At 38.2% G+C, this 24,439-nt stretch overlaps 1 protein-coding gene across 2 annotated transcripts in view; it reads right to left on the bottom strand.

Annotated features, from left to right (window-relative positions):
- The window catches only part of CCDC191 (coiled-coil domain containing 191), a 94,188-nt gene that overhangs the window by 68,977 nt on the left and 772 nt on the right, over positions 1-24,439 (bottom strand). For both annotated transcript variants that reach the window (XM_057697166.1, XM_057697165.1), the window contains exons 2-7: positions 22,928-22,966; positions 16,485-16,626; positions 12,808-12,951; positions 9,604-9,782; positions 7,909-8,132; positions 4,783-4,936 (exon numbers count right to left, since the gene is read on the bottom strand). In XM_057697166.1, coding sequence (XP_057553149.1) covers positions 4,783-4,936; positions 7,909-8,132; positions 9,604-9,782; positions 12,808-12,951; positions 16,485-16,626; positions 22,928-22,966 — 882 coding nt within the window. The remainder of the gene's footprint in view (positions 1-4,782; positions 4,937-7,908; positions 8,133-9,603; positions 9,783-12,807; positions 12,952-16,484; positions 16,627-22,927; positions 22,967-24,439) is intronic.

Raw genomic sequence — 24,439 nt, 5'->3', positions numbered from 1 at the left:
TAGTAAATCTGTTTCCACGGCAGTATAGGTTACCAATTCTGAAACGACTTTTATAGTATACTAGGACTAAACAAATAAGTAAATGTATTTTAGATAATAAGCTCCAGGTGTAAACAAGCAAGGGGGACGGCCACACTAAAACCTGTGATGCTGGATTAGAGTTGAAGCCTCCATTATGAACTCACAATTATTTTAATATATATAAAAACAGAGAAATAAGTGACAAATAAGGAAGGGGGAGGACAGCATGATCCCTGTGTTGCTGCACTGGAACTGGATTATCAGTATGAACTCATGGACTTTAATGTGTATACAAACAGACGGACACAGAAACAAATATAATGTGTGTGTATAGTGAGCATATGTACCTCTAGTTCCCAGCTCTGCCTGCTGAGAGGACCCAGAAAATATGACAGCCCAGCAGCAGTGAGCACAGCTAGTACTCAGATCTTGGTTTCCAAGTATTATTCTCCAACAAATGAAACCAGGGTTCCATGCATTGATAGAAGTGGTTGATTCCAGAGCTAGGGCAGGGAAAATAAGATGAGTCTGGAACATCTTGTGGTGACAGAAAGAAAGGAAGTGCCCAAAAAGGGATTCTGAAAGGGCAAAAAAGTCAACCTGAAAGATGTCCCAGTGGCCGAGGTTGAGAAACAAAGTAAACAATAACACTAGACTATAATCCATAGGATAAATGGCCACAGGTCCATAGTGATGCAAATGAATAACTGAATAAATAAATAAATGGGGGAGACGGGCCCGTTTTTCCTTCTAGAAGAATTTAAATGAATAAATGGAGACAAGATGAGGGAAATACAAAATCGCTGTTAGACAAATAGCACATCAGTTATTGTTACAGGCAAGATCCACCAGTGAATGCTAAAATTAATAGGTGAAAGTTTAAGGATAAACAGAATATTTGTATAGTTTCACGATATTTTCTCTAAGACGTTTATGAATTGCAAAGGGAAAAATAGTAACTTTACAGTGGAAAAACCCAGCAGACACAATCTTAAGTGATCAAGGTTAACATCAACAGTAATAAGACACATTAACATTATGTGGAATTCCCTGGTGGTCTGGTGGTTAGGACTCCACGCTCTCACTGCCAAGGGCCTGGGTTCAACCCCTGGGCAGGGAACTAAGGTCCCACAAGCCGCATGGCATGGCCCCCAAGAAACAAAAACAGAAAACAACAAAAGACCCCATTATGTACCCCTGATATTATACTGTGAGGGGCACAGCATCACTTCTTGTAGTATTCTTACCAATAATGCATAATCTCAACCTAAGTGGAAGAGAATATCAGAAAACCCCAAATTGAGAGACATTCTACAAAATACATGACCACTACTCTTCAAAAATGTCAAGGTCATAAAAGGGAAGATTGAGGAACTATTACAAACTGGAGGAGACCAAGGAGACACACAAGCAAATGTAGCATGAAATTACAGATCAAGTCCTGAAACAGAGAAAGGACCTTACTGGAAAAATAGGTGACATCCTAATAAGTCTTGTTAACTGTACTTAATGGTATTTTACCAATGTTAATTTCCTAGTTTTGAGAGTTATACTAGGTTATGTAAGATGTTAACATTGAGGAAAGCTGGGTGAAGGGTATTCAAGAATTTCATGTACTATTTTTTGCAATTTTTCTGTATGTCTAAAATTATTTTGAAATAAAGACTCAAAAACATAGGTTCAAATCAAGCAGAATCTGTGGCAAAGTACAGATAATTTATTCATATTGTCTCACTTTAAAATATACCAGCTGATCCTTTTAAAGCTGAGGAATCTCTTTTAGTAAGCCACTAATTTTGTGAAACTCTTTATGTGTGTCTAAAACTCATACCTAGCACTTCTTTCTAAAACATATACAGTCAGCCCTTTGTATCCACAAGCTCTACATCTGTGGATTCGACCAACTGTGGATAGAAAATATTTGGAAGAAAAAAATTTCCAGAAAGTTTCCAAAAGCAAAAGTTAATTTGCTGTGCTGGCAACTATTTACATAGCATTTACATTGTATTTACAACTATTTACATAGCATTTACACTGTATTAGGTGTTGACCTGGCACAAATGGACTGCCAGGTATTATTTCAGCAAAGATGGGTTTATTTGGAATCAGCAAAGAATTTCAATTCAGGATCTGCAACCTTGGTAAGCCACGTGCAAGTTCCTTCATGCAAGGGGAGGAGAACTATTATAGGGGGGAAAGTAGGCTGGAAGGGCTGCAGTAAGCAGAGTCCATGGCTTTTCATTGGCTGAGTCCTTGCCAGGAAATAAAAGGAGTTTTTCTTCTTCCTGACAAGGGCTCTGCTATTGTCATAGGGCATGAGAGCTCCCCCTTCTGGTCTCCTGACTCTACTTAATTCAGGTTCCTATCTATTAATTTTTTAAATAGGTGTTATAAGTAATCTAGAGATGATTTAAAGTATACAGGAATATGTGAATAGGTTATATGCAAATACAACGCTATTTTATATAAGGGATTTGAGCATCCACAGATTTTGGTATCTGCGGGGGACCTGGAACCAATCCCCCATGGATACCAAGGGACGACTGTATTACTTCTTGCACAGTGGACTTCAATAAAATTAAAAACTTACAGGGAACACACGTCTTATCAATCTCTCATTGGTTGGGGAACATATCGTGGCCCTTTTTCCTTATGTCTTCTCAAGATGGCCTCCTCTATATTCATTTCCTTTCCTATTTTCTTTCAGAAATCTGAACTGTTACTGTAGGAGGACACATTAACTCCATCTGTCTCATGGAGGACAAAACATCAGTCTCTGCCAATCTTTCCCAAAATGTTAGTCCCAACTCTTAATATTTCCTTCTACCACACGTTCCTCTGCCTATTCCTAAAGCCAATGCTCTGACCAAACTCTTGCTGTTTTATATTTGAATAATTATGACTTCTTGCCTATCAGTCCAAAATCCTGCCATCAAACATGTCTAGCTTTTTTTTTTAAAGCTCTTTATTGGAGTATAATTATTTTACACTGTTGTGCCAGTTTCTGCTGCACAACAAAGTGAATCAGCTGTATTTATACATACATCCCCATATCCCCTTCCACCTGTGACTCCTTCCCACCCTCCCTATCCCACCTCTGTAAGTCATCATCAATCATCGAGTTGATCTCCCTGTGGTATGCAGCAGCTTCCCACCAGCTATCTATTTTACATTTGGTAGTGTATATATGTCAGTGCTACTCTTTCACTTCATCCCAGCTTCCCCATCATGCCCCCTCCCCCCCCAGGTCCTCAAGTCTGTTCTCTATATCTGCATCTTTATTCTTGCTCTGTTACTGGGTTCATCAGTACCATTTTTTTAGAGTCCATATATATGAGTTAGAATACAGTATTTGTTTTTCTCTTTCTGGCTTACTTCACTCTGTATGACAGACTCTAGGTCCATCCACCTCACTACAAATAATTTCATTACAAGTTTTATGGCTGAGTAATATTCTTTTGTATATATGTGCCATATCTTCTTTATCCATTCGTCTATCGATGGGCATTTAGGTTGCTTCCATGTTCTGGCTATTGTAAATAGTGTTGCAAGGAACACTGTGGTACGTTTCTTTTTGGATTATGGTTTTCTCAGGGTATATGCCCAGGAGTGGAATTGCTGAGTCATATGGTAGTCCTATTTTTAGTTTTTTAAGGAACCTCCATACTGTTTTCCATAGGGGCTGTACCAACTTACATTCCCACCAACAGTGCAGGAGGGTTCCCTTTTCTCCGCACCCTCTCCAGCATTTATTGTTTCTAGATTTTTTGATGATGGCCATTCTGACAGGTATGAGGTGATACCTCATTGTGGCTTTGACTTGCATTTCTCTAATGATTAGTGATGTTGAGCATCTTTTCTAGTTTTTTTAAAGAACTGCTTTGACTACACTTTTTCTTTCATATCTTAGTTATTCATATCATATTCAAATGCCCGTTATTGATTTCTAGGTCCTTTTTAGTCTATCCTACATTTATGAAGCCCCCTCAATCTCATCCTGACATTCTTTTCTCTTGTTAAATCCACTCATTTATACGTTCATTCCACTAACTTTCACTGAATTTCATCAACACCCAAGGCCTTGGGGTGGCTGTTGTAGGAGATACAATATATACATATTTATCTTTTCTTCATCTGACCACTTCACTTACAAATCTTCCAAGTAATTCCTTTCACCTGAAATGTTTATAAACCCCCAATTCATTCCACTTCATTGAAAAAAATTTCTGCCTAAGTAGCCTGGGGAGGATGCTCATTAATCAATAAAAAATTGGCCAGTTAATTTTACAAAAAGTGTAAAGGAAGGGATAGAAGAGTAAAATAAAATGTGGACCATTAAAAGTAGAAGCACAAACATATCATTGTTTAGGATCTGAGCTACCAAAGGCAAGTAACTTTCTGAATAATCCAGAACACAATGGTCCATAAGACTGTCACAGTGGAAGCTACACGTTCAAACTGCCAGAGATCCACATTAGTACTTGCACGCTATGCTAAAAAGGGTAATTTAGGAAGACATCCCAGATTCGTACCCTGATTTCCCAGGATCACACAGAGTATATAAGGATAGCCACTGAATAAGGGATTGAAGCACTCCCCTATGTACTAAGCCAACTGGGTAGCACAGAACAAATGGTGTGGGCAGTTTTGGTATTTGTAACGAGGCTCACCTGGGCTTAGTGTTACACTGCACTGTCTCTGATGCAGCCCTTTGTTATTTATGCTACAGAATGCTGAATAAAGAGATATTATAACTCCTACCTGGTGATTTTCCTTGAAAGTCTGGATCAATAACTCTTTCAGTTTCTTCTTTCTTTCTTTTGCCATTTTTTCTTCATCCAGAAAACTATGAACACTTTGAAACATGCCTTTCTCTGGACTTTTTGGAGAATTTTCTTCTTGCTTTTTCTTCTCTCTATTAATAACAATTGAAAAATTCATGTATGCATAATAGACTTAACAATGAGTAATTAGAACCTACCATAGTGGAATAAACACTGAATTTTCCATCAGAAGATACAGATTTTTAGATCTGGCCCTAAAACTACAAAGTAGCATGATTTTTTTCAGACTTAGTATATTCCTCTGTAAAATTAAAATACAGTTACATGAAATAAAATTGTTATAATGTACTCTGAAAAGTAGAAAGCCTTATAGGTGTTTTAGTAAAGTACTTTTATGAGTTTAACATTGAGTGATGCCTTGATTAAAATTTGAGAGAGAACAACTATCAGGTATTCTCTAATATAGACATAAGTTCTTTCTCTTCTTACAAGGGGAGACAAAACAGGATCCTCAGGTAAGAAAGGAATGAGATTTTTACCACAAGGCTTTTACAAGGTTTCTAGGAAGAAAAATCATAAAAGAATCAGGTATTACTGAATAAGGAGAGATTGGAATTTATATTAATTCTAAAATAGCTGAAAAGAGAAAAAATAGAACTTAATAAGAATAAGGAAAAGGACTTGAGGCAAGTTAACAAGAACTCTTAGTAACTCTGTTGCTCATGTTTCTGGTTATCTCTTTCTCACTCACCTGTCTTTTCTTTCTCATCCAGGACATTCCTCTTACACTCACCAATCCAAGGCAGCTAATAGCCATTGCCCTCTCATTGGATTGTATTAAACTATATAGGTATGTGTAAGCGTATAAGGTATATATTTTATCAATGATGTAGCAAAGATAGCATCTCGTCAGGAATCAGGATTCACAGACTCTGGCCACAAACCAGCTGTGAAAACTCAGGCAAGTCACTCCGTCTTTCTGAATTTCACTTTACAGTTGTGGAAACTCAGACTGAGAGAGGGATGCCAGAATAATCTATAGACATTCATTATTAATTATCATATATCATACAGGGAGCACACAATGTTATATCTTATTACTGGGATGTGAACCATCATTTGGTTAAGGTGGCTTCTCCAGTGTAAAGTTGCTAGTTTTCCCTTTGTAATTAAGAAATCTCTTAGAGAAGATACTTTGAAACTATGCAATGAAGCAGATTTAGGATACCTTACAAATAAAAAGCCCTACCAACAAGAAAGTTTTACTGACTCTTTCCAAACTTACTAATGCCATAACAATGTTATATTAGATAGTTACAGGCAGATCATTAGTGGGAATTTAAAGAAATACAGTTCTAATACCACGGATGTAATTTTTTAAAATAACATCAAAATATGTATCTGTTATGAAAGCAATATCTGCTCATAGTGAAAAATTGGAAAGGTATAAAAGCCATCCATATTTCTACCCAGAAAAAAACAATGAAAACATGAGAATGTTATTTCACTGTACAACTAGTATTTATTAATTTCTCCAATATTTATTTATGTCTGTTATTATATATAATATTATTTTCATTATCTTTTTATACAAATCTTTGTCTGGATTTCTGATCACCTTCTTAGGGTAGTTTTCCTAGGACTGGAATTCCCAGGTCAAGTGATAACATTTTTATGGCTTTTATTGTTTATTGCCAAATTGCTTTCTGGAAGGTTTCAATCAGTTTGTCTACCTAGAAGTGCAGCATATTACCTGGGTCACTGTATCTTTTAACTTTTAAAAGAAATGACTGGTTAGTGTATGTCTGTTGAGTGCCTACTGTGAGCAGAGCTTCCTGCTACCATTGAATGTTACTTGTTTTCACAATTTATTTTAGGTCACCCTAGATTTTTCAGAGCTTGAGAGCAATCTGAAGAGCAAGGCTGACCTTAGCAAGAACTCCCTAAGAAACTGGAGATTGCTTTCTGAAAGGAAAGGTATCTGGAGGAGGCCTGAGCCTGGCACTTGAAAGAATGAAGCGCACGTCCACTGCCAAGCTGTTTTAAATTGGGTAGGATGAGGGCAATCAAGAACACAGCGGGCAAAGCTGTGTAGGCTGACAGGGGTGGAGGGATTATCTAACAGGTCTTTCTGGCCTCTCACTTTGAGGATTCAGGCACTTCAGGCACGCTCTCCTAGGGCGTCGGCAGTTTATGCACCAGTGCTGTTTCTCAGAATAAATACATTAGTTATTTCATTTATGAAGCTCATTTTATGCATGAAGACACACAATAGTACTACATCCTGTGAGAACTATTTTGATTTCCCTCTTATGTCACATATTCTTTTTCTTTATCAGTGGCAGTAAGGCAACGGTGACTGTGTAATTATCAGGAGAGTAGACACTGAGGGAATTCACAATGGAATGAGGCACAATTAGCAAATGTGCGTAAGGAAACACGTTCCACATTAAAAATGTTCATGTACACAAAGAGGTGCAAACTAATCAATAGAATATGTATTAAAAGTGCAAAATATTGAAAATGATAATCTCCCCCAATGCCGAGTGTGGCCCACTGCCAGCAATCGTGTAAATCAGTACAACCCATTTGGAAAGGAATTTGGCAATGTTTCAAGAGTCATAAAAACCTACACCATTTAACTCAGTAATTACACTCCTAAGAACATAATTCAAAGGAATGAAAAAGCTCCATGCTTAAGGATGCTCACTGCACTACTGGTGAAAAATCTGAAATTAGCTGAAATGCTTACCAGTATGGGAGTGGAGGTCATTACATAAATTACAGTATAGGAACTCAATGGAGTAATACACAGACCTTAGGACTCCAGGTAATGTGGTTATTACAACAAGCAGAATAACAAATTAAAAGTACTTTATGGTTGCAATTAAGTACATAAAGGGACCAAGACAGGAGGAAATATGGAAAGATAAAAATAGTTAACTTGTTAAGATGGCAGAATAGTGGGTGATTTCTCTTTTGTGTTTTGTTATTGCATTGTTTGTGCATTTTAAAGAGCTTTAAAATACTTCCAAAACCACTGCTACTTCCAAAACGACTGCTTAAACAAAAACCTTCACGCTGCTCATCACGTCTGGCTTACATTTTCCATGCTTCTTCCACAGTGCGTCTCCTCTCAATTATCTCCCTCCGCAGCTTTACCATCTCCCTTTGAATCTCCTCCTCCTCTTTCTTGGCCTCTAGAGCCTTCCTTTTCTTCTCTTCTTGCACCAGATACTGAGCCTCTAAGAAGGCAGATTTTTTCAGGGCCTTTTCAATTCTCTGGTGCTCCAGTTCTTTCTCACGTCTTAAGCGATTTTCTTTTACCTTAAAGAGAATACAACAAGGGTGAAATGCAGCCTTTCAAGTAGAAAGAGATATGCAAAACCTTAGAACACATTTTGAAGTTCGGAATACAACTACTTTGAAACATTCTGGCCCAGAACCCCACTGTTTATCAGTAAAACAGAGGAAATTCATTTGTTTCCTGGGTAATGGCCAATACAAAATTTTAAATGAAGTCAGGCAAGATGACTCCAAACAATTTGGGAATGATCTGCACCATGGAAAAGTTGAAAATCTAACCGGTTTGAATGCCAAATTCTGGATTCTTATTTAGTAATGATTTCCTAGGTGTACATTACGTTATTTTCCAAGGTGTACATTACTGTTATTTATTTAGGCTCTCTGTATGTTAGTTACAATTTAAGAAAGAATGAGGATATTTTGGGGGAGGCTACTTTGTGAAGGCTTGAACAGTGATTTATTGCCTTAAGGAGCATCACTACCTTTTATTCAATCCTATCTTTATTTATGTTTATCAATGATTCTGGATCATATTTGGAAATCAATACCACGAACTTCACAGATATTTCTGAATAAACACATCATTTCTTTCAAACACATTAATTCTTTAGAGGCTTGACTAGCTATGAAGTAAGGAGTGGTCCTTTCCCTCCTGCTTCATTTAACTTTAACCTTATCGTACTCTCCAGTTATGATAAGACTTCTAGATAATGCCTATCTCTTACTGAACCTTTTTTCTTCCCTTTTATCGTAAATCCAAACCAGGATCATGCTTCTACCCCAGTTTCTCCAGCATCCTTAGTGCTGCTTTGGCATACCTTATGGTTTAAAGTAATCAGAAATTGAGCACACACAAACACATAGACATTAATTCTAGTCTGGTCTTGGTTCTGGACATGTGGAAAAGACTTGGTCATCCTGACGTCCTGAGGTTCCTCTACAAAGCGTTGAGATGAATCTTTTTCCTACAATCTCCTATTCCCTTTGGAGAAAAGAAAGTTCCCATATGCCTTTCTAATTCAAAACAGCTGAACTAGATTTAATTCAGCTCTGTCCTCCCTTTCAAATTATAATCACAAAATAAGTGAATTTTTCCACTGTCTAGAAAAGAATTATCATTATAACATTCACCAGAATATTCATGATATTAATATCTTGATGTCACAATTTAAAAACCAAATTTAAGCAAAACCCAACTACATATTTGTAATAGGAAATACCACATCCAAACTAATAAAGTTTAGCTCACCACTCTCATGGTCAAAATCAATTATTCTTCCTTTTGGTTTTCTGAACTAAATTGTTTCCTGTTCTCAGCTTATGAGCATTATTTTTCTTCTGAAGTTCTTATGTTTTATTTTTATTCTTTCTAACCAAATCACAGATGGCACCCTTTTTCACAATAAAGCCCAAGTCTTTATTTAAGCTTATTAAATGTGTTACACAAAAATTGCTTCCTGTTATCCATTTTAATTTTGCTTTTCCCTCCCACCTGCTTATGTCTCATCTCCATGGTAAGACGAGGATCCTTCTGCCACTTCTTGTCTTGGTTTCCATTCATTCCAAGGTCTTCCAATATCTTAGAATCCACCACGTCTTTATGGTGCAGATGGTCTATAAATTTTTGAACGGTGGTACTTTCGTCTTCTTCCTCCAAATAACCACATAAATCTGGGAGAAACAGAACAACAACAAAGACAATAATTTTTTTTTAATTTTTAAAATTTCATTTTAGTACAATTTCCATATTTATATAAATAATCCTGGTACAATAAAAATACAAAGCTGTGAGTGTTCAAGAAATAGTAACTGATCATGCCAACTGGATGAGTACAGCCCTCAGCAATTACCTTCAACTAAGAGGAAAAACACCTCCACTCATTAGGAATTGCCTTCACCCAAGTCACTAAAGACTCCCTCACTGCCAAATTTAAAAGATATTACTTTTACATTTATATGATGAGGATCTAAACATCCTTGAGGACTCCATTGCTCTTTTTAAAAAGGGCTTTAATTGACATACAATAAACTTGTAAATATTTAAAGTCTGCAGTAAGTTTTGACACATATAGATACCAGTGAACATCATTACAATCGAGATAATGAATGTGTCTGTCAGCTGCAAAAGGGTCCTCATGCTGATTTGCAATCACTTCCTCTCACTCCTCCCCACGCACTTTGCCCTACCCCAGGTAACCCCAGACTTGCTTTCTGCCAATAGAGTAGTTTAAAATTTCCAGAATTTGGTATCAATTAAATCATATACTATGCACTCCTTCTGGTCATCCTTCTTTTACTCAGCATAATTATTGTGAAATTCGTTCATGTCGTATCAATAGTTTATGCCTTTTTATTGCTGAGTAGTATTCCACTGTATGGGCATACCACAGTTTGTTGATTCATTCATCTGGGGATAGACATTTAGGTTGTTACCAGCTTGTGGCTATTACAAATAAAGTTGTTATGAACATTTGTGTACAAGTCTTTGTATGAACATACGCTTTCATTTCTCTTGGGAAAATCCCTAGGAGTAGAATGGTTGGATCACATGACAAGTGTGTGTTTAACTTTTTAAGAAACTGTCAAACTGTTTTCCAAACTGGTTATGCAATTTCACATTCTCACCAGCAGTGTAGGAGTGTTCCAGTTCCTCCACATCCTTACCAAAACGTGGTATGATCAGTCTTAATTTAAGCCATTTTAATAAGTGCATAGTGGTTACTCATGGTAGTTTTAATTTGCTTTTTCCCAATGACTAGCGATACTGAATATCCTTCTTGCTGATGTTCTATTTAGTTCCATACATTACTGAAAATGGGGTACTGAAGTCTGCAACTGTTATTGTTTAATTATTTCTCCCTTCAATTCTGTCAGTTTATGCTTCACGTATTTCAGGGCTCTTTTGTTAGGTGTATATATGTTTTCACTTGTTATGTTTTCTTGATGGATTGACCCTTTTATTATTATAGAATGCCCTTCTTTGTCTTGAGTAATTTATCTTGGAGCCTATTTTTTCTGAGATTAGTAAGCTGCACTCACTCTCTTCTGGTTACTGTTTGCACAGTACATCTTTTCCATCCTTTTACTTTCAACCTGTGTGTGTCTTTGACTCTAGATTGTCTCTTGGAATAGCACACAGTTAGGTCATATTTTTAAGTTCATTCTGCTAATATCCATCTTTTGATTGGAATGATTAATTCATTTACATGTAAGGTAACTCCTGATCAGGTAGGATTTATGTTTGTCATTTTGGTATTTGTTTTCTATATGTCTCATGTAAATGTCCATTGTCAGGTTGAAGAATTTATCTTTTATTACTAGTTAGCTGAGAGTTTTTATCAGGAATCAATTTTTGCAAGTACTTTTTCTGTACCTATTGCGATAACTATATGTTAGTTAATAATTTTGATAAACATCCTTTTTTAAAGGCTAGGTAATATTTTTGTTCAATGGTTTGATCCAAAAAAAAAAAAAAAGGAACATTACAAGCATAAGATGAGTGAGGCCTGGTAAGATACTAGAAGGTAATAATAAATCTAAGTAAAGAGATACAGCTAGATATGAAAGAAAGTAGCAGTTTCATTATATTTCAGATATGCTTCAGAATAAATAGTAAGTACTGAAATGCCTCACTTTAATAACAACATCACTACACTAGAAAATATCCTGAAGGTGGCAACCAGTATACCTAGAAAAAATGTGATATAAAAAACTGTTGAGAATACTGGTGCTATTTAATCTAGGAACACTGATGTTTATGAAAGATCAGATATGATTTCAACTCCCACAAAAAAAGAAAAGACTATTCTTGAGAAAGAGAACATGATATTATTTTATGTTGCACTAAAGGGTAAAAGTTACTGAGGACAAAATCCTAATTCTCCTAAGAGAGAATTTATGAAGATTAGAGCCTCAGGACAGCTGAATGGACTTTTCCCAGAATGCAGGCTCCCTATCCTGGGAGGTGTTCAGGCAGAGACTGTGTTACCCCACATTAGGGATGCTATAGAAGAATCTCTGTCTGAGGGGATGAAAAGGGTAGATCAGATTAGGAGATCTTGAGGCGTCCCCTAACTTTAAGAGCTCATGACTTGGTGATATGTGAGCTGGGGATTTTGCAGTGTCCTAAACAAGGGAAATGCTGCAAGGTGAACTCATCAGGGGTGCCTGAGTCATGCATGGGGAGCTGCCACCACCATCACTATGCCTACCCTTATGCTTAGGTAAAAAATCTTAGACTCTTTGGGTACAGTTGAGGAATCCTCAGAAGTTAGCTATTTAATTTGTCTGACACTAGCTCTGTGTACAAGAAATAACCTCCCTTATAAACATATATGAAGCATTTTGTAAATATGAAATGATATATCAATGTTTAAATATAGTAAAACATTTAAATAGCCATCAAAGTAAATGGTAATCCAACAACATATAGAAAGAGGCACTCTTAAACAGCATTAATGGCCATTATAATCATAAGAAGAATTACAAATAATAAAATATTTTAATCTTAAAAAACACCACGAATTTACTGAGGATATGGTAAGTAATTTAAATTGAATTAAGAAAAATTAAAGCCAATTACAAAACTAAGCAAAACAGTCAAATAACATATCATTTATTATTCAAAAAAATTAAAAAGACTTCTTGGACACATTCACTGGATGTTACAGCTTAGAATAATGAGATAAATTCTTACCATCAAAACTGTCATATTTCAAATGCCCATTGGCTTCTGGCACAGGAGGGATACCTGACACAGTGTCTTCAGCATCACCATCCCCATCACTTGCTAGTTCTTGCCTAAGTTTGGTGTCCAACCAGTCATTGACCAATTCCTGAGCTGTCAATAAAACAAAAATGTCTTTTTAATATTTCAGTTACTTCAGAGACTTTCTTCACTCACTGTTTTCATTCATTCAATAAATGTTAATTGAGCACCTATCATGTGTCAAGTACTGCTCGAGATGTTGGGAATATAGCAGTGAACAAAACAGCAAAAATAAGCCTACCGCCATGAAGCTTACATTCTAACTGGGGAAGAGAGACAATGAATAAGTAAGTCAGAAAAACAGAGCAGGGGAAGGAGAAATGGTGTACAAGAAATGGAAGACGGCTGTTGATAGTTTTAAATTAATTCAGTGGTCAAAGGAGGCCTCACTGAGAAGACATTTGAACAAAGAAGCGAAGGAAGTGAAGGAGTGAGCCATGTGGCTATGTAAGGGAACATTACTCTGTGCAGAGGGAAAACAAGTGCAAAGGCCCTAAGGCAGGAGGGTGTCTAGTGTATTGCAGAAACAGCATGGAGGTGGTATGGCTGGAGGAACGAGTGAAGGGAGAGTAGTTGGAGATGAGGTGGAAGAGGTAATGTAGGGATCAGGTTGAGAGCAGTGGTTCTAGACTGGCGGTGATCTTGCCCCGCCGTGGACACCAGCAATGTCTGGAGCCATTTTTGGTTATTACGTTGGGGAACTGGGTAGAGGCCAGGGATGCTGCTAAACAACACACAATGCACAGGGTAAGTCCCACAACAAAAATTATCTGGCCCAAAATATCTAAACCCTTTGTTTAAATAAGTCTTGACAGCATTCTAGGTACTTTGGCTTTTACTCTGTATATAATGGGAAGCCACAGGAGGTTTCTGAACAAAGACGTAACGTATTTTCAGAGCATCACTCTGACTACTAGGTTAAAATGGACTATAGGGAGACAAGCACAGAAGCAGGAGACATGAGTTGGGAGACAAATATCCAGGAGGGAGGTGATGGTAGCCTGGACCTGAAGTGGAGGTACTCAACATGCTCAGATTCCAGAAAATAATGTTTTGAGGTGGAGTTGACATAATTTGCTGATGGACTGGTTATGGGATGTGAGAGGAAGAAATCCATAAGGTTTTTGGCCTAAGCAACTACAGGATGGAGATGTCATTTACTGAGACAGGGAAGACCAAGGGAGCAGCAGGTTTGGATGGAAGGAGTTCAGTTTCAGATGAGTTAGGTCTGAGATGCTTATAAGACATCCAAATAGGGGTGTCAAATAGGTACTGGCTACGTGATCTGGATTTCAAGGGAGAGGTCCAAGCCGAAAAGATAAATATGGGCATTGTCAACATACAGGTGATATTTAAAGCCATAGCAGTGAATGAGATTACCAAAGGAGGAAGGTGGATGGAGAATTGGTTCAGGGACTAAACCCTGAGGAACTGTAGTATTCAGAGGTTGAAGAGACAAGGCAGAACCAGGAAAGTAGACTAGGAAGGAGAGACCATCGAGGTGGGAGGAAAATCTAAGAGTGTGATATCCTGGAAGCCAGCGTCCATTTGGATGTCTTTCTTAGTGACATTCAGAAAAGCTTAATTATAGAGGTATGAGAGAAGATGTCTACTTTCAGATAGGGCATGGGGGTTTCAAAGAAGAAAAATGTCTATTTCAACACTGTCTTCATCACTCTTCTTATCATTATTGCACAGCTCTAAGGGAACGGAGTGTTTCCAAACATTAAATGATGCCAAAAGACATTTAACATAGGGAGGAATGCATGATAATGTAAATAGAAAAAAATGAATCAAGGTGGTAGAAGCTAAATGTAAAAAGTATACTAGCAACAGACACTGCTGGCTTTCAGAGGAAGGCACAGAAAGGGAGCAGATATTTAATGAGCAACCCCGTGTAAAACAGTTCAGATATTTATATGTATAACTTATGTGTAAAATAATTCAGATCTACTAAATGCCATTCATTAGTAAATAGAGGTTTACTATTAAGTGTTCTAAAAGAACAAAGAAAGAGAACATCCCTTGGAGGGTTCAACTGTAGGAACACTTCATGTTGGATCAGAGGCTTGATGCCTACCTCAAAGCAGAGTTTCTCAAAGTATGTTCCCCAGAACACCAGTTCTTACTGAACATCAATAGACAGTCGATGAGAGGATATAAGGGAAATAAACCTTTGAAAACCATGTTCTATTCATACACTAGTACTTTTTGATGTGGATCACTAGTTTCTCCGGATATAAATATGTATTTCAAGATAAAAAGAGTTCAGGTCTAGGAAGCTTGGGAAATGGGGTAAGTACATATTTTTTTAACCGTGGGACTTCTTGGAAACCTTGAGTGGCTGAAGTATATTGTGTACTCCCAGTGGTGGGGTGGGAGAAGGGGTGGGTAAGACATACCCTTGCCAATTTCTGAATCAATCTCCCTTCTCCACCTCCAGTACCACCAAATACCCAAGACTAACTGCCCCTACTGCTCACAGAGACCACTGCAATAGCCTCCCACTAGTCTCCCTTTTCTCTCTTTTTCTCCCCTATAATTCATTCTTCATATATTAAAAAGTTGTCCTATTACATCTCTACTTAAAACCCTTCAATGATGTTTAATCATGCTCAGAATAAAATCTACATTCTTTCCCCAGGCTTATCTATGAGGCCATATGTGCCATGTCTTGTGCTCACTCCTGCAAGCTCACCTCCATTGGGAAGCTCCAGCAAGACTGGCCTTCCTTCAGTTCCCCAAGCACACCAAGCTTGAACTTTAACTCTTGATGCCACCTTTCCCAGTGCCTGGGATGCTCTTCCTCCATCACAGCTTGCCTGGCTCTTTCCTTGTTATTCGGGTCCAAACTCGGATGACTTACCACTACCTGACCATTTGTTTTTCATTTTATTTCTCTCCACTCTAGAAGGTATACTCCATGAAAGCAAGGACTTCATCTCTTGTTCATAACCTGCTCTTCCACAGTATCTGGCATAGGGTAACAATTTAATATATATGCTGAATAAATGAAGAAATAATCTGAAAAACTGGAGACATAAATAATCCAAATGGAAACTGGCTTCCAGCACATGGCACCCTGACTTTCCTCCCACCTCAGAGGTCTCTTTTCTCAGTCTTCTTTGCTTGTCCCTCCTGATCTCTTCATCCCTAAACAGAGGAGTTCCTTAGGGCGTTTTAGTTACTACTAAAATACTGAATTCCAGAGGGGTAAATGCTCTGGGGAGGCAGGGAGGTGAGGTCAGCGTTAGATTCTCTTCATAAGGAACAAAGTTGATTTATCAACTAGTGGTCAGATTATTGTATGCTACTAGATCGAGTTAACAAGTTGCCCTCTGTGCCACAGGATGGATATTGTACACTTACTAGATTAGCTGTGTTAGGTCAAAACTGCCTCTGGATGTGGTTCTATTTCAAGAGACAAAATGGGCCTTAAATATAACCTTACTGGTAATATTGGAGTTAATTAGAGTCAGTTAGCTTCAGGGAGGTAGAAAGAAACAAAAATTAAGAACAAGAGAAAGAAAAGCTTTCATTTCGTACTCTGAAATGCATTCTGAGTTTTGCTCTTATACATCACAGCAAAAAAGGTATTCTCTTACCTTCTGCGTAGACTTCATCATGATCCTCTATTTGCTCTGGTGTTTCCAAATCTACAATTTGGCCCCAAAACCTTCTGGATAAATCTGAATTTCCAGCAGAAAATGTTTTTAAAACTGCAAATTCTGACGCCTTCTCCACTCTCTTTAAAAGAAAAAAGAAAAAAGAAAAAATCCACTAGGATGACAGCTTTCTTCAGGGTTAGAGAATCTCTCCTATTCAAGAATCTGACTTTCTACCAACTACCAAGATACTTTCATTTTTCCATTTTTAAAGGAACTCTGAGATTGAAACATCCACCCTAAATAATTTCATTCATTAAACATGAAATTAATTGCAGTATTTTACCAAGTTTTAACAGGTGCTCACAATGTTTATATTTGAACAAAAGGTTATTTAAGCTTTAGATAACTTTTATTTAGAGCATTAGTAATGGGATCCTGACACCTGGATATTTTGTTTTTAAAAATATATGATATTATGCTACCAAATGTAAAATTGATAGCTAGTGAGAAGCTGCTGCATAACACAGGGAGATCAACTCGATGATGGGTGATGACTTAGAGGGGTGGGGAAGGGAGGGTGGGAGGGAGTCGCGGGAGGGAGGGGTTGTGGGGATATACGTATAAATACAGCTGATTCACCTTGTTGTACAGCAAAAACTGGCACAACAGTGTAAAGCAATTATATTCCAATAAAGAGCTGAAAAAATATATATGATATTTTATTAGTTTCCATGCCACTAGGACTTGCATATGAATATGAACCAGAGGCAGGCAGCTACACTTCCTCAAATCACTTACCCCTGAAAGGAACTTCCCATCATATATTAGGCACACTATAAGGTCAAAAAAATTGGGATAAACAGAGTCATTGAACAGCAGTAATCTGGCATATTTTACCTCAACAGTGAGAATCTAGTAAAAACACGGCCAAATTCACAGGAATGGGGAAAGGATTAGTAGAGGTGGACAAACTCTTGGCATTTTGGTTCACCTGCACAGTATAAAAAGTGTATTTTACAATTAACCCCCCTGACTTTTCCCTTCTCCACAAGCCTGCTTTTCTCCATGCCTGCTGTGTTCCTAGTCTTCCAACTCAGGTAGTGACAACTCCGTTCTTTCCGTTCATCAGGACAAAAATCTCGAGGCCTTCTTGAATCCACTCTCTATCACCCCTCACATAACCTGTCAGAAAATCTGTTGACTCTAATTTCAAAATATATCCAGAAGCTGACCCCTTCTTGTTACGTCTAGGGCTATGACCCTGGACCAAGGCACCACCGTTTCCGGGTTTTCTGGAATAGCCTCCCACCACAGCAGCCAGAGAAATCTTCTCAAAATGAAAGCCGTCTCATGTTAACGCCACTCAAAACCCTTCAATGGTTCCCTAGCTCACTCAGAAGAAAAGTCGAAGTCCTCACGATGTGCTTCGTGGTGCTGCAGCATCAGGCCCTCTGAGCTCTCTAAGCTTGCCTGCCGCTCCTCCCACTGCTCACTCGACCTCAGCCACTCTGACCTCCTCAAATGGGCCACGCGTGTTCCCATCTCAGGCCTCTGTGCTTTCTTCCCCTCTGCTGACTGCTCTCCCCCACACGGCCATACTACTCTTTCCCTCCCCTCCTCGAGTCTTTACTCAAATGTCACCTTCATAGTAAGGCCCACTCTGACGACCCCTTACGGAATTGTAAGCACCCTCCTCCGAGCTCTCCTTGTTCCCCTCGGCGGTGCTGACTTTCTCTATAGCACTTATGTCCTTATAACATATTTTATCATTTACTGTCTCCCCTAACTAGAACATAAGCAAGGATTTTTGTCTTCATCATGCATGAAACCCCTAGCACCTAGAACTGTGCTTGGTACATAACAGATGCCCCATCAATGTTTGTTAAAGAATCAATGCTAAAGATTTATTCAAAAAAGCCACACTTAAAACAGTGGATTGAACCTGGTGTACCCCCCCAAAAAAAAAATAATAAAAAAAAAAAAAAAAAAAAAAAAGCCACATTTTCCCATAGTTTATATTGTCATCTATTTTGAAAATGATTTTTCCTTTTGTCCTTTGTGGAAAGACTGGTAGTACAACTGTCAAAACTTGCCATGGGCTTTACCTTTTAAACTCTCAAGGGCTTCATATACTAAGTTTGAATTAGAAGCAGAGGAATAAAGTTGAAAAGTTAAGGGTAACTTGAAAAAGATGTAGAAAATAGAACATATGGGAAAAGATATGAATCAGAAGAAACATGATCTAATCAGGGTTAGAAAGTATCATTTACTCTTTATGAGGTCAATGCAGAGATGTTTCCCACATTACCTCTCACAGCCTCCAATGTGCCCAAATCTATGTTGGTTGTATGTGTCCTTTATTGAATGGTCACAATATGCTTGGTACACAGTCCTTCCCTTTAAGGTTCTTAAATTCTAAGGCAGAAAGATGAATTTCACATATACTGTATGTGTTTGTGTGTATATACATATACATACACATATACTTGTAAATAATGTACAAATAAACCAGTCAACTCAAATTTTTTAAAACCATTATCCACAAACAAAAAATAAACAACAAAAACAAGATTGTAGCCATACTTCCTCGGGCTATGGGTGAAAGAAATAACTTCATATGATACGTCATTTTATAAGCATTTATAAGAATTTGTGCAGATTCTTAGGAGGAAGAGAGCTTGGTGACAGGAGAAGGAAGACTGATTTTGGTATTAAAGAACACAGTCTGGTACTGACAAGTCAGGGAGTAAAGAGAAATGTTTGCTTGGCTCTAACAAAGCAAGAGTTTGGGTTATCACTTAAAATGAAGATTTTGGAAAAAAAATACTAGATGATAGTAAGGATTAGAAATAATCTCTGTATTTCCTTGTTTTAAAACATTACATCTTTACCATTTTTTTTTCAACTTAAATACATAAGAGACAGGAGAGGTCTCATGTGTCTATTTAACAACTTTAAACAAGTTGATTAAAGGCTAGCTCTGTTCCCACAACTGTGGACAGTAAGGGAAAAACAAAACTAAAAGCTTCTGTTAAAGAATTCACTTCAGTTTTGGTTACATATGCCATGTGTGCAACAAACAACTCAAGAACAGTCTTAAAGCCATACAGCATGATTAAAAAAAAATTGAACACCTTCAAAAGTTTATTACTCAGTAACTATGTTTATGAGTACATAATTTGTAAAGGAACTATCTCAGTGATTCCTGTGATCTTTTAAATGCTTAACATGTGCTCCTTATGTCCCACGGTATGTCTTATTCCACTATAGACCCTTTGCAGCCTATTGCCATCAATGCAGGAACAGCAGCTACAACACACTCCTTCATGTCCTCAGGGCTGGCAGGTACAAACACGACTTTCTTGACATATTCTCATGTGCAAACTGCATGTTCATATATAATAGTTTTGTGAGTAATATATTTTTTGAAAGTGCCCAATTCTTTCTTAATCACTCTATATACGAGCAACTGCTTAATGCTGTATCTGTGTAAATGAATGCCAAAATAACTCCAAGGAAAGGAGTATTAGAAGATGGGATCAGGTGGATGAGGTGTAGCTGTTCACTGAGAGGGGCATCTCAAGCTGAGCTTTAAGGGAAAGACCTGGATTGGTCTCCTAGAGAGGAGGGTTTTCCAGGCTGGAAATCAGCATGAATGAAAGCAAAAGGAAGACTTATCTGATAGAGGGGAAGGAGACTGGCCTCACAGGAGTCACGCAGAGTATCAGTAAAAGGGCTGTTATAGGTAGATTGATATTGCAGATAGATTAGGCCTTGAATTCCCATCTGGAATTTACAGAGTTTTATCTGATGGCATACAGAATCACCGATGGTTCAAGAGTAGAAGACTGACGCAATGGAGATGTTTAGAAAGCTAAATCAAAGGAGTAGAATACACTGGAGTCAGATGAGTCATTCTATCAAATCAGGATGAGGATGAATAGTATTGTGTGATGGACTGTTGCATTTGAGTGACCTGCCCCAAGATTCATAATTCTACCAAGCATCTGTCTGATTCTAAGCGACTTTGACAATGCTGAGGCTGACTCACCAACATTTCGGCCTCAAAGTTTGCTTGATCTTGTATGCCAACAGCTTTCTCCTCAACTGCATTTCAGCAACCCACTGACAAGGTCATTCTGAAGCATGTCACACAAAATCTTCCATTGTTCAAACCAAATGCGAATAACCCCCTCTCCAACGTCACCCTCCTATCCATCTCCCTCTCTGGCTCCTCCTAATCCATACATTGGTGTTGCACCTAAACAAGCCCTCTAGGCACCATACGCCCCCTCCTTCTTCCAACCTATGTGGCCTTTACAGGGTCCCCTCCCTTTCCTACTCTGTGTGGATATTCAGCTACTATCTTACATAAGCCTCAAATCTCTTGTTCCTTGCCTCTTCGATGAAAACCTTGGATCAATCTGATGAACCAGTTCTTGGTACCACAAAAAGTTATGGTTCTCTGCTTCAGTCAAGTCCCCAGTACTACTGGGTGATCTTCCTTTTCTGTCCTGAAGAAACCCCTTTGTCAACCTTCACCATGTCCCACATCCTTTCCACATATGTCCCCCTCTTCCATCTTGAGCAAGTGGTCCACTCAAGTGGATTTGGAAGTCTTAGGTCTAGAGGTCATACTGTTCAGGGTACACCAAGAGTTGGAATATATTAGGGAACAAAATCAGACATGAAGACAGCAGTGAACAGAGAGGTATTAAGAGAAGCAAGAGGAAACACTGTCATGAAAAGATAATGGAAGAGAGAATTTCTAGAATAAAAAAGTGATAACTGTATCAAACAGACCTTAAAAAGTTTGAGGACAAAGAACAGACCACTGGATTTAGTCAGGAAGTCATTTATGACAACTTTTTGTGGAGTGGTAAGAAACAGAAACTGAAGGAAAAAAATTGTGTACACAGAGGATAATAAAAACACAAAGGCAAGGAGTCCAGGCTATATATCCAAAGACACTGGAAAAGAAAAAGAAATAGTATGGCAATCAGAATGGACTGCAGGGTGAAATAAGAACTTATTGATTCTTTTCAAGACAGGGGAACTTTGAGGGTATGATGGAAAAAGAGCCACTGCAGGAGTTTTAGAGGAGTGATAAAATCTAACCAAGTCAAGCTGGCTGACAACTGCATGAAAGAGGAAAATGGTGCAGACAAGTCAGAGCAGAATTTTATCCTTCTATTTTATTTAAATCTTCCCCTCTGGAAGAGATGGTACAATTAAGCCCTGCGAGGGCTTGGCTCTGTGACTTTCAACACTGACACACAAGTTGAGCTTGATGGAGATTGAGAAGTGGGCTTCCCAGAGGCTAGCCTCCACGACAGTGGACCCATTTTATTGTCTTCTAAGTCTGACCTTCTGCAGGAGCCAGGAAACTTCCCTGGTTCCATCTATATGAGCACCCCACACCATGCACCCTTAATTCTCCCAGCAATTTAAAGTAAGTTGTTTAGCCCCCACTGGACTATAAACTCTGGGAAGGCAGAAACTGCACCTGCCCCATGCACTGCTTTACTTCCAGTGCCCAGTATAGTGGGCAAGTACTTAGTAGGAACTTAATAAATACTGGCTGGATGAAAAAATGGTTAACAATGATTATATCTAGCTTAGGTTCCATCTGGCCTGGTATTCCTAATGCCTGTCAATTTAGATAAGTAATATCTCTTCAAAATACTACTGGGCAGAAGGATATTTTCCCAGGAAAATACTACATGATTTTGAAACATGTGGTGCACAAATGAGTTGAGTATGACAAGTCGCCAAAATGACACTCGGAGGCACGCACCTGAGGTGGTTTAACGGTACTTTCAACTTAAATGGTACTTGGATTCAAAAATGTACATCTCAGGCCTGGAAGAGACCTCAGAGGTTATTTAACCCAATCCACACTCCCTCTCCCCGCCAAATGCTCAAATATATTCCTCATTAGTCATTACATTAAGTGACCATTTAGAATCCACTTGAATACCTCCAGTGACAGAAAATCCATCTGTTTATGAGAATGCCCACTCCGTTCTTGGATTGCTCTAGTTATTAGAAGATTCTTACTTGCGATACATGCATAGCTTTTACCTATTGTATTGGTCCCACAGGTCAATGTAACTACAGTACGTTCTTTCTAATCATCTGGGGAAGGTCACAGTGTCCTCTCCTAAGGCTTCTCCTCCCCTCCTCCCTTAATCCTCTTCAGATGATCCTCGTGGCATGTGAAAGGGATGTCTACCTGTTGTCTTGTTATTCATGTTTTTATGAAAAACAACAAAACCATGAAAATGTACTAGAATATAAAACTAAGGCAACATATACATAGTCACATGGGAATGAAAATAGCAAAAATATACATAAAATGGAGACCCATCAGTATTCCTATTCCATCTGATTATGTGGGACTCAATTCTCTTTCTATCATATTTATGAAATATCCTTACCTTAATCCAGTGTTCCACATTGTCAGGGTCAAACACAGGCTGTAGACAATATATACAGAATATTAGTACACAGCAATGTATCTAACAACTTTGCCATTTTAATCTGTCCTTCTGATCAAAGCATGTGGACAAGTGTCCTTTAGTTTTTCCTCAAAGCATTTCATTAGAAAGTTCAGCAACAACAACAAAATACAGAATGCCGGCAGGAGGAAGACACATGAAGCCTTCTCTGGAACAACTTCTGACTGTTTTATCTCTTACCTAGAGCTTTCTCTGGAACATCTTCTGACTGCTTTTATCTCTTACCTAGGCCCATCTCCAGATTCTGATTTAATTGGTCTGGGGTAGGGCTCATGTGTCAGTATTTTTTTAAAGTCCCCCAAGGTTAAGAGCCAAGATAACAGGAATGCCACATATAAGATTCCTTATAAAAACCCAAATAAGCATCGATTAATTAGCCAGATTTAGTCAAGTGTCATCAAAGCAAATCTGCTTAGAGAAATGTGTGCGCCTCTCCCCAGGCCCCTCTTTTCCGGAGGAACCTGTATTTACCTACAGCAGGGATACCGTTTGCTCCAACAAGAACTGGGGGTAGAGTGAGGGATAACCAACCTTCAACTGTTTTACAGAGAAGAAAATGAGGCAGAAATCACGTAAATTTCTTCCCAAGTTGGTCAAATATTAATGTGAAATTAGAAATCAGACCAGTAGGACACCTCCTTTCTTCACTCTCTGTAACTCTTTAGAAGTTTGCAGAATTCCCTCTAATAGTCACTTAACAAATAGAGGTATTTGCTTTGCTAATAATTCACGTGGGTTTTTAAATAAATAAGGGAATATCAAAACTAGCATACTGATCCATAGAGGGAAAGGTATAATACTATCTTTCACTTATGTAACACTTCCCCTTCAAAGCACTTTACAGATAACTAATTAAAGCAGCTGTACTGCTGAATAATTTTGTCGCTGCAAAAATAAGCAGCTAATCCTATGCAAACACAATTGAACTTCAAGGAGCTCTTGTGTTTTCACCTTTCTACCCCTCTAGGCAGTAATAATGGGGACAAGCAGCAAAAATCTTTCCTTTTGGGGTCCCCAAAATTTTCCCCAGTTTTTACCCTTCATCAAATTTATACCCATAAGCTACTTTGGATCCATCTATCATGAAACTGGTACAATAGGAGCAGACTCTGTTTCCAAGTCTCTCTAATGTTCCAGTGTGCACCCTTCAGCATCTGGGGTAAGATATTCACCAAGGAGAGTATGTCCTGTGCATTATTTAGCTGGTATATTTAGAATAACCTGCAAGCACAATTGCCTAGGGACCTCAGAAAGGCCACATGTCTACAGAATATTTTTCTTTAAGGAGGTGTACCTTAAGGGTGAACACAGCTGTGAAGCTGCTCTGGAGCTGAAAGCTGAGAAGTCCTCCATTTGGTACTCCCATTTACATTTAAAGTATTTATTTTTGTGGCTGTTAAAAAAGTTGCCTGTGAAAAGCACACACCGTGT

Source organism: Hippopotamus amphibius, chromosome 10, assembly GCF_030028045.1.
Source record: "Hippopotamus amphibius kiboko isolate mHipAmp2 chromosome 10, mHipAmp2.hap2, whole genome shotgun sequence".
In the NCBI taxonomy this organism is placed as follows: Eukaryota; Metazoa; Chordata; class Mammalia; order Artiodactyla; family Hippopotamidae; genus Hippopotamus; species Hippopotamus amphibius.
Note: the sequence above shows the minus strand (reverse complement) of the source record. Positions and strands in the feature narration are given on the sequence as shown.